The sequence below is a fragment of the Urocampus carinirostris genome, chromosome 14, assembly GCF_059441175.1.
Source record: "Urocampus carinirostris isolate Australia breed hairy pipefish chromosome 14, RoL_Ucar_1.0, whole genome shotgun sequence".
In the NCBI taxonomy this organism is placed as follows: domain Eukaryota; kingdom Metazoa; phylum Chordata; class Actinopteri; order Syngnathiformes; family Syngnathidae; genus Urocampus; species Urocampus carinirostris.
Genome location: NC_142362.1, coordinates 30,933,993 through 30,945,624, shown reverse-complemented (window position 1 = coordinate 30,945,624; position 11,632 = coordinate 30,933,993). Strand labels below are relative to the sequence as shown.

Below are 11,632 nucleotides of genomic sequence, written 5' to 3'. Positions count from 1 at the left end.
ATGCCTCCTGGACGCCTCCCTCGGGAGGTGTTCCGGGCATGTCCCACCGGCAGGAGGCCCCGGGGGCGGCCCAGGACACGTTGGAGAGACTATGTCTCTCGGCTGGCTTGGGAACGCCTCGGGGTCCCGTCGGATGAGCTGGAGGAAGTGGCTGGGGATAGGGACGTCTGGGCTTCCCTTTTAACGCTGCTGCCTCCGCGACCCGACCTCGGATAAGCGGAAGACAATGGATGGATGGATGGATGGATATATATCGCGACCAGGGTTGGGTAGGGTTACTTTAACTTGATTACTTTCAATTACTTTTGGATTACTCCAATACCAAATACGCTAATAAAAGACAAAAGAAACTAAATATGAATACAATTACTAAATTTTGTGCAGCCTTGGGGAGTAACAAAATACATGGAACAGCAAAAATGATGTTGGCAAGCTGTTTGGATTTATTTTCATTTTGTTTCTGTCGCATTTTATGTTAGTTTTGCCAGAGATCAAAGCCAGGAGAGAAAGCTTACCACCTGTTGTGAGTCAAAATATTACCCATAAAATGACAGGTGCATGCTACACTTAAAACAGGGCACTCTGGAATGTGTTTTATGGCAAAGATTATGTATCAGTTATGGATATTTATTATCGAAAAGATCAAGGTAGCATTTACGATTGTAAAGGGAAAAACTGAAAATGCAATCTACATATAAGCGTCATTTTAACCAACATTTATATTCGGAGAGATTTGTCTCCAAAACACATATATTCATGATTTATTTAAGATGTTAAAATCGTATGTCTTAAAAAAATGCACACACAAGATTAAAAATTGAATATGTAAATCAGAGCTATTTGTGCCTCCGCAAAATACATGATTCACACCTGATTTTTTCTTTTATCGGTACTGGAGAAAGTGCAAAATAGGCTTCGAAAGTGCTTAAAAAGTTCTTGAATTTGGCCATGAAAAATGTGTACAAACACTGCCGTTTTTCCCCATGCAAAAGTGGTTGCAAAGCGTGTTCAATATATTTGAAAATTCAAGGCTGAATATGAAGTTTTTCAATATATAACCCATGTTTTAAAAACAGAAATGCACTTTATTGAAAATGTAGACATTGAAAACAAAAATGTCATATATAAATTGACGATAAATGCAGGGAAATACATGTTTGTACTGTATATATACATAGTATATAGTTTAACTATCGAAATGGGTTCAGAGTTTTCTACATCTCAGCAATTGATTACAATGAGTCACACTAAAGTCTCAGGAAGTGCATCACCTTTGTTTGTCAGAATCTTCCAAATATGACCGTTTTCTTTAGCGGAGGCGAGTTCTGTTGCAGTTTTCTGATTGTGGTGTGCCAGACTGATGGCAGGCGTGGAATGACAAACACGCGATTCACTCAAAGGTCGAAACAAACAATCTCCTCTATCAGAGAGGAAAGACTCGACAGGGCGTCTGGTTCTGTCTGCCAGGTCGTCCGAGTTGCCGGCACCCGATTGGCCAACGGCGCTCCGTGTAACGAAGGAGACGGCCGTTCGCGTCCCGTCTGGGGGGCGAGGCTATCGCCGTCGCTGCCGTGAGACACTGGGGGGCGTGGCCTGCCTCCGGAAGCGTCCAATGAGCCGTGCGAGTGGCTGACGGGCAGCCGGCTGTTTCCTTGGCGACCGCTCGGGCCCTCCGACGAGCCGAACGGCTTCCATTCGGACACGTCTCCGAGGGAGCCTGAAAGAAAACAGACGTTGGGCGTTTGAAGGTTGCGCTTTCCGTGTGCTTTGATGATTGAGGAATCAGTGCAGATTCATTTTCCGAAAGGAAGGAAAGATAAAAGGTGCTGATCCAAAGAAAAAACTCCAGGTCGGTATTACCAGTGATGTTAAGGTCAATCACGTTGTTACTGAAGAGTGGATGCCAGGAGTCCCAGAAGTGATCCTCCAGGGATTCTTTAATGCACATACAGAAAAAAGAAAAAAAGATTAATGACTGTGCCTACTTAAATGAAAAATAAATACTATAAATGAACCTCAAATATTTACCGAAGACATACCGTAGATTCCGGACTACAAACTAAACTCAATGTTGTCTTTGTACAAGCCTCATCAGATTCAAAGACACAGATTCGAGTCCGGAGAACACATGTCACCAACTGTATGAGGAATTTGAAATAGACATATTTGGCCACGTAATGCCAACGGCACCAGGCCCCTGAACCCCTGAAGCAGTTTTCAGCTCTACTGGAAGAGTTTTTCAGATATTGAGACCATTCAAGATGCAGACTACTGGAGCTATTACAAAAACAAGCACATATTTACTGCGATGCTAAAGGAGAACTCGACTGAGGGTTGCGTCAATGTGAACCTTCTATTTCTAGACTACAGCACCAGGGCAACTATACTGTTGAGGATAGTGCCAGATTGCAACACAGACATGTTTTTTGTGCCGCTGTTATTGGTGGTTTCTGCAGTAATGGAATGCATTCGCGTGTCATCATTCCTCAAGGAATAAAATAAACTCCAACGACATGACAATGACTCCAATAATACAGAAAAAGAAGTGTAAGGTTTTTGACCGATAACATCCACTGCTGTTCAATTCAGACTTGATTTGTGGGTGAAAAAAATTGAAATATCGTGAGTAGGTAAACAGAATAAAACCCCTTGTTTTGCTCATTTATGTATTACACGGAAAATGTTGGCAAATATATCGCTTATTTTCTTCTCTAGAAGTGCGTCATAAATGTTTTCAGATGCACTGCGGTGTTTATATTTAGAGCGCATGAGTCACGGAAAAGGGCAGGTTGACGTTTTCTTCGGTCTCCCACACTTGATAAATTTGCATCCAAGCGCCAAAATTATCAAACATTTTTGATGCTTAATGAAGTAAATTGTGATTAATTATAACATTTAAGTGGGCCTCTGTGAGCTCATTCAGTTTATTGGTCTGCTGTTGCTGGGCAAAATGTTTTTTACCCCGCCACAAAAAAAAAGCAGGAATAATGTTTAAGCCGCAGTGTTTAAAATGTGCATAAAGATAAGAGGATTGTAGTCAAGAATCTACACTAACCATAGTTTACATCAGAGTATTTTGAGGGATTGTCTCATTTTAAATGCCAAGTTTTAAATGCCAACAGCCGTTAATTGCGAAGGAAGTAAAAATGCAATCGCATAGCAAGGCCACCAGGGAGCAGCGTCAGCGTAATTTTTAGCAGACCTGTTGAAAACCATGGCATAGCATTTACAAGCACTTCACCCAATGTGCAAGCACTTTTAATCCTTGCGGACTCATTTCGAGCATTTTCAAAGATTTCAAGCACCTGTACAAACCCTAAACATGATAAAATTGTTATCGTTTTCAGAACAGTAGCACTGGAACAGCCCAAACTTGCGCAACTGTATACACACAATTGTGGCCACCTATGTTTACTGTTTCTCATCATATTTGCCATTCGACAAAACAGACATTGTTTTCCACATGTTATCATTATTGTCACCGCGGTAACCAAGAGAATCAATGAGGAAATTTGTTGCCAGAAAGCCGTAATGGGTTGTCTGTTGCCACAGCTTTATGTTTTTGGTGGTCTTTCTCGGTTGGACGATCCAGCGACATAGACTGGTCAAATATTGTTGTGTCCCTTTAAACTTTACCTGTACTAAAAGTTATTGGGGAGTCAGTAGACCCCGTCTCAGAATGTCTTTCCGAGAGCGTCTGGTTGTCTTCCAGCAGAAGGAGTCGATCGGACAAGACAGGAGAGCTGTTGTCGTAAGGAGATGCCTCACCGCTGGACATGGACTCATTGGAGGAGAACCTTTCCATCAGAGAGGACTCATGTGGTGCAACCAGGCCTGAATCACTAAACAAGCAAAAAAGATGGATGCCACACAATACAAAGTAGGACAGATGAGCTACAAGCAGTGCTTGGGTGACACCCACGAGTAATGCGTATCTTTTCGTCGGAGCAAGTGATCCACAACGTCAGGATCAGTTTCCAGGAGGCTGAGCAGGACCTCATTCTGCAGTTCGGCGGGAACCTGAATCGGGACACCGTTAGATAAAATTATTACTAAAAACAGCAAACAACTACAATTGAGATGAGCATTTTGTGTATTTCTAACTGGCTAAAATGATCAAATTAAGAAGACGCAAAATACTAGACTCATATTTGATTCAAAGTGATGTGCATTCAGAGGAGGCTTCTGAGAACATGCCTCACCTGTCACCATGCAAATATAAAATAAAAACTATATTAAAAGGTGATATCTAAAATACATTATTTTTCAAAACCACTGAATTTTCATATTATCATGGTTCACAGATCCCTAAATCAGGTGGGTCGTCGGGAAACCAGTGAGGACGCAACTCTGGGCAGCTTTCTGCACTGTTGACAGCTCCTGGCCTGTTTTTGGGTCGTGGTAAGGTTGCCACCAGTCCATTTCTTGATATTGTTTGGCCGAGTTCTCTCTGTGTTCCTCACTTCCATCCCCCTTGAATTTTGACCTGGAGATTTTAATTTTGACCAGTCCTGATAATTTTGTGACATGACCATATCATATAAGATCAAAGCGGCGCTGCTGCGGGCGGCAGCCTTTCCAGCAGCTCCGTGTTATTTCGCATCGTTTGTGATTTATTGCTTTAAGAGCCTGCTTCTATCTCCTGTGTTTTTCGTCGCGTTTGACAACTACACTTTGGATTACTTTCTATCCTATCGTTATGGGTTTTAACGCACAAAAATACTTTTATTCGAGGAATCAACTCCTTGCCCTGAAGAACTCTCGTGCCGGCGTGATGAGGGGGCCCTATCGTGGATGGAGAGCCGGAGCTAGGTAAGCGGCTTGCGGCGATATAAGTCTTCGGTACCGTCCGTAATTATGGTAAATGTGAACTCTCTACCAAATAAGACTGACGAACTGGCTGTGCTGGTGAAAAACATCAAAGCGTACAGGGAGTGCAGTTTGCTGTGTTTTACGGAAACGTGGCTCAGGTCTAGCATCCTGGTGATAGCTAACATGGAGATACCCGGAACTACCTGGAGCTATCCAGCTTTAGTGCTGTTAGACAGAGACATGAAAGCCTGCAGGAAGCGGAGAGGAGGTGGACTCGCTATCTACGTCAACACGAGGTGGTGTAACCCTGGGCATAAAGATTTCTATCTGCTGCAGGGACGTCGAACTTTGGGACTAGCTTGTGATGTCATCCACTCCGCTGTTGCTAAACTACAGCACAGCACCCCAAAGGCCTTCTGTTAATAAACAACAAAGGAAACTGCTGGAAGTGTGAATTTCCCTACGGGGATGAATAAAGTATCAATCTGTCTATTTATACCACTGCAGTTTTCATATGCGCACAGTTGCCAACAGTTCTTCATAGGAACCAATGTGCCCTCTGTTAGTGATGGGCACCGTTGAGTTTGTCACATGGGCTAAGTAGCTGGTGCCTAGTTTCAAGAGCATCGCATCTCCATGGCCTGAATTTTTTTTTACCGTTTTTTGTGAGAGTCCATGTCTCACAAGCGTAGAGGAAGATTGAAGTAACCAGTGCTTGGTTCTGAACCCTGTTCTGATATGAGAACTCCAAGAATTTAAATTTGATGATAGCTTCAAGCTCTTGGTGGTTGATACTTTCGGGGTTATTGGTCATTATTTTTGTTTTTTTTGTGCTGATTTCCATCCCATACAGATGCTTTGTCCAGGCAAATGACCAGATCTCTGAGTTTTCCCCTGTGAGTACGGCAATATCATCAGTAAAACAGAGGTCAGTGACGTTCCATGCCACAATGCTGACTTCATGTTGGTCCAGGGCTAAGATCACGATCTTCTCCATAAAGATGTTAAATAATGTTGGAGAAAATATATCCTTGTCTCACACCAATTGTGGTTTGAAACCTACCATCGATCAGTACTTCTGGCATTGGCACACAACTATTCAATGGTGGCCGACAATACGTATTGTCATAAGGATTATTATTAATTATTATTAATAATAACCAGCTCGGTGGCCTGAGGGGTAGGGCGCCCGCCCCGAGACTGGGAGGTTGCTGGTTCAAGCCTCGGCCGAGTCATACCTAAGACTTATAACATTAGTACTCATTGCCTCCCTGCTTGGCGCTAGCATTAGGGTTTCGGAATTGGGGGGTTTGGTTACTTCCAACACATCAATTGCGTTGCGCAAGGGGGCTGGGAATCCCCTCCTCTGTATCAATCTCCCAGAAAGAGTCTGAAATGCGAATGTGTTCTTGACTCTAGCCACCTCCCACCAGGGGGATATGGCTCCGGTATATATATTAATAATAATTTGTATTATCATTAATACTGTAAAATTAGTATGTATCATCTGCAGAGTGAGGCACGCAGTTTTCTTGCCTCATGGCAGAAGGCGATTGTGAGACCAAGAATTCTGATTTACCCACTTTAACAACATTCGAATTTTTGATAAACTTAGCAAGCTAACAGCAAATCAACCAATGTAATAATTTCTTTCTCATTTCTTGAACGTATTTCATAACGGAGGAATACCATTTTATTGATTTTTTTATTCAAAAGGTTCAAGGCATAGACTTCATTTATAGATTAAGGTAAGACAAACTTTTTTTTTTAGCTACAGTTTACATAAAGTTTCAACTGAAATATTTATATGAACAGAGGAGGCTAGCATAGCATATTGACATAAATTCACAGATGAATAATGACTTTTTTTTAGTATTTTTAGTAAATTATACTTGTTATTTAACCTTTTGAGAGGCGTGAAATCAAAAAAATTAAACGTTCATTGTATGTTATTTGACTGCTGTATTTTGTGGTGCAACCAATAATGAGTGCTACAAATCAGTAGGAAGAAAACAAACTACGGAGACTTAAAGTGACCTGATTGCACCACTTCTCTTCTCATTATTTTGCACAGCCTTTCACAAGTGTTTTAAATTCGTACCCATAGCTGCAAACGGGTGGACAATCATGTCAGTTCCCTCTAGATGAGATTAACGTTATGAAGTATTTTTTGAGTATTTATTTTAATGCATGTTTATGTATCGTTCATGTATTTTTGATATCAATATTTTTTTCAATGAATTAAAGGTGCTGTCAGGAATTTGAAAACGTTCTACTTGCTGACACCATCTTCTGGCTTAAATCATCATTGTAGCCTTCCGCTGTCAAGCTGCTTGTGTGGCGCGTGCAAGTACATGCATTTCTTAAACATGATCAAATGAACTCTTCTTTTTTTCATCTTTTTGGGGTTTGTGTTGGCATTTCGACTTTATAACGGGCCTTTTCTTACTTTCGCCATATTTATACTACACTAACTGAAAACCACAAGCATGAGCATGAAAGCACTCTACACAGAAAAATAATGTTTTAATTTGAATCCACAACAAATTCTACAATAAATACACTATCGTTCCTGCGAAATTGTCTGCTTTTACCGTAAAATTGCACATTCGTTTCAGTAAGAAAATGAAAATATTGTATTATTTTTATTATGTTTTGTATTGGACGGCAACATTCATACAAGTTACTCAGCAAATCAGTCACGTTCCACCCGTTAGTTAAGCAAAGGTTCGCCCTGATGAGATTCATAATTAAACATTGTGATACAAACTCAGTCACTGTGTTAATATGCAAAATGTCTTTTCGCCACAACAGAATCAAATTTAAGACCAATGAAGCGCCGCTAAGTCTTCACTGAGGTTCTGCTTTGTTTATCAGCGACTATAAAAGTATTCTCGTAAAAACTTATAAAGTTGCTGTTTACATTTCGTTAGGCGCCTGCGTGCCATTAAAAGGAAAAAAAACGCTCTTTTGATTGTAAATAGTTTACAGTGAGCATGACTCACCAGAAACAGCGAGTGGCACCAATTGATCATGTTTTGAAGCACGCTGATGATGGCGCTGCTCTCCTCGGCGCGGGCCAAACTCTGGACAGCAAACTCCTTGTCAGGGTTTTTTTGCTTGCGTAATAGGTTGGGTCCCAAGATGGTGGCTAAATTTAATGAGGTCATCTTGTTTCCTGGTTTCTGAGAACATAGACGACAGGTGTATTTGCAACACTTTAAAGATGAATAGAATAGAATAGAATAGAATAGGGGGTTTGTATGAGTGCTTCAGATTCTTAGAAATGCTTGAATTTTAATATTGTGTTCTCAAGGACTGAAAAAGGCTTGAATTTTGGGTAAAGTGAATTGTAAATGCTTGAAATGGTTGCCGTCTTTCTCAACAAGTCTGCCCAATTCATATCATATAAATTCGTTTTCAGAAGCAGGCCCAAACGTACATTTTTCCTTTATTTTAAAAACCATGATAAAGGGTTTGGCGGTGCTCATCAGAAAGTATAAAGTCTCTGGGAAAATTTTAGTATGATACATAACCGTCAGATGGCAAGAGTGGCATTGATCAGATCTTTGTCGTGTTGTTATCACAATTTCCTAGTGTTGCTTCCGGTATCCAGCAATCGAAAGTGTGTAGGTGGCCCTGTGTGGTGAGTATACGCATGGTTAAACTTTAGGGTAAGAAAAGGGAAGATATGGATAGAAGCTCAAGACCCACTTTTCTGATGTGCTTTTAATGGATCATTTTTATTTAAACAATCCGTTTTACCTTACATTTTTTCTATAATGTATTTCAGTTTATGTGTATGTTTTAATCACTTTGAGTGTTTTCTCATGTGGGAGGTGAGGGCTCTGCAGCAATAGGGTGTGGTTGGATGGCTGAACATCTTTCTTGTGGTAGAAGTATGGATGAGCCTTCATCATTTCCCTTTTCTCACATGGTTTAGTCTGTGCCTTGATATAAATTTAATTTATTCTATCATTTAATTTGTATTATCATTATTCACTTTGTTTTTATTTTTTTAATTATTGTGTGTTTGTGTCTGTTTATTTGATGTTTCCGGGTGTTAGGGGAGAAAGAATGAGTTTATTTTCTTATTGTAAACTGAATGTTTTTATAAAGCACTCTAAGTGTCAATTCATAGCCTAAAAAGGGTTTACAAATACATTTTGATTTGTTGTGACTGCTATAGCTGTTAATGGCACCTTAGGGACTTTTTATTTTGTCTTGGTTTACATTGAAAAAATAGCAAAGGTAAAGGCTTAAAACATATACAACTGTTATTTAATTTTACAGTTCCTAACAGTGACCAGCGCTGGCAGGTGAGGCACATGTAAATATAAAATTGAAAAATATATTGAATGGTTGTATTTATGAGCAGCACGACGGCTGGGTGGTTAGCGCGCAGCCCCACGGAGCCCCATGATGCCCCACGTCCTGCGTTCAATTCCAACTACCATGATCTGCCCGTGCAGAGTTTGCATGTTCTTTCCGTGTCTACATGGGTTTCCTCCAGGCACTCTGGTTTCCTCCCACATTACAAAGACATCCATGTGAGGTTAATTGGCCGGTCTAAATTGTCCCTAGGTGTAATTGAGCAAGCGAGTTGTCTGTCTCTGTGTGCCCTGCGACTGGCTGGCAACCAGTTCAGGGTGTCCCCTGCCCACTGCCCAAAGAAAGCTGGGATAGGCTCCAAAACCCCGACCAACCTACTGAGGAAGAGTGGTGCAGAAAATGAATAGATGGATAATAATAATAATATAATTAGTATTTACTGTATTACTATGCTGAGTGTCTGCAGATGCAGAGTGAGGCACACTATTCGCTTCAAAGGGTAAGGCGATAGTGAGACCAAAGCTTCTGATTAGGTGCACACCTCAGCCCCAAACAAAATACAACAAGTCAAGCCATCTAGTCATTTTTTTCCTCGTTACATGGACTTTTTTCATAAATGAGGATTACCTATCGATCCAGCACAAAAACTTAATTTATAGATCAGGAGGTTTCTCCTGCTACTAGTAACAATAGGTATTATCTGTTTCATATAAGGAAGCAGACTTGAACTCAAAAAAAGGTCCAGAGACGGACGGGCGCCACCAGGTTGTACTTACCCAAGACACACAACTGGAAGTGGTGCCCGACAACCCAGGCAGTTAAGGGATGTGTGAACCGTTAACTGTGAATCATTAACTGGCTAATAGTGTGTAATCAGTGGTTCATATCAATGCCGAGGCAATCTGGACCTACTTATTTAATAAGGAAAGTTTTCTACATCCAATATGATTCATTACCCACGCTCCTTAATTCACATACACACGTCCCGGTGACACCTTGCACAGAGGTTAATTACAGACAAAGTAACTGTTCTGCGACCGTTTATTTCCATCTAATCAGTAGCGGTGACATTGACCCTCTTTTAGGCAAACAAGGAGAAGTAGAGATTGGAGGTAAAGCGATGATCAGATGCTCGCTCACTCTTCGCGAGGTGCAATTAATTCAAGACGACAAGAAATGTACTTCCTTGTCGTTTTGATAAATCATCGCCCCGAAACATTTCTCATCGAGATGTATTGAAGTTCTGCTGCGCTGCGGAGATGACGATCTTTTTGAAACTACAGCGAGAGCTGCCCTGCAGGCATCGACTGAACATGACGCATGCTGGGATTAATCTAAGTCAAGGCAGCGGCAACATGTTGAGTTTCCTTTGTTTTTTTCCCACAAGAAGAAAATTGATACATTTATTCTGTTTTTAATATTAGCCAACTGAAAAAAGATTGCTTAGGCGTCATTGTGACTATTATTCCTTAGTGTTGTTAATTATTTTGACTATTAGGCACTGTTTACATTGCTGTCACTACTGGCCATTCATGTTGCTCTTCTTTGTTTTCCACACATTTTAGGGTTGATCTGCTTTATGAAACCTAGGATATAATAAAAACAAAGGGCTTAGGGAAGGTCCTTTCGAACAGCTTGGAATGTTCTCATCTTGAGAATTTTTGTATAGTTCTCTTCTGTTCTTATTGCAAGTTCAAAATTAATTAATTTATTCTCTCCTATTTTCGTGTCTATTAGACTATATACTTAACACAAATTATACTTTTTATGCAAGTTGGAGAAAGGGGAGTTAGTATTTATAACAATTCAAGGTTCATAGTCATGTACTGTGGAAATAAATCTTATGACAGAGCTACCTGACTTGCATTGCAATCAAATTTAATACAAATGTTGTAAATAAGCCAGCCTATTCAAGAGAATAATACTGGATTGACGCCCAACGAATGGCATGAATAGCTTCAAGCCAAAATCAGCAAAACAATCCGTAAAGAGAGAGTGTAGACAATTCAGCTGATTTTTTGGAATGCGTTTTATTCTTTAACTAAGGGAAAAACATGTTTGAAATTTAGCAAAAAGAAAAAAAGAGTGACATTTAATGCCAATGAGTAAAACATTTTTCAAGTATGGATACAAACTTGGGTTTGTTTCAAATCGGGTTTCAAGTCAGTTTTAAGGTATCAAATAAGCATTTCAGTTCAGGATTTCATTACGTTGATTTATAATTCAAAACAATAATGCTACTTCAAATTTTAAAAACGGGATCACTTTAGTCAGTGAATATCTTTCCATTTCCAATTAGTTTCAAAACTAATTCAAGAAATTCAGTACCATTCAGAGATTGTGTATTTTTACTTACTGTTTATTGGGCTGTTTAAAGATGTACACTTGTAAGGAATATGCGGGAATGTATCCTTGATTTTCCTTTTTAGCTAGTTTTATATAATTGAGAGGAACTTTGCTTATAATGATAAAATAGAATATGTCTTTA

At 40.1% G+C, this 11,632-nt stretch overlaps 1 protein-coding gene across 1 annotated transcript in view; it reads right to left on the bottom strand.

Moving 5' to 3' along the window:
* Nucleotides 1–1,011: 1,011 nt before the first annotated feature.
* The window catches only part of arhgap6 (Rho GTPase activating protein 6), a 54,384-nt gene continuing 43,763 nt past the window's right edge, over nt 1,012–11,632 (bottom strand). The window contains 6 exon segments of the mRNA XM_088352473.1: nt 1,012–1,496; nt 1,499–1,717; nt 1,861–1,935; nt 3,637–3,842; nt 3,923–4,020; nt 7,818–7,997. Coding sequence (XP_088208599.1) covers nt 1,243–1,496; nt 1,499–1,717; nt 1,861–1,935; nt 3,637–3,842; nt 3,923–4,020; nt 7,818–7,997 — 1,032 coding nt within the window. The 3' untranslated portion in view covers nt 1,012–1,242.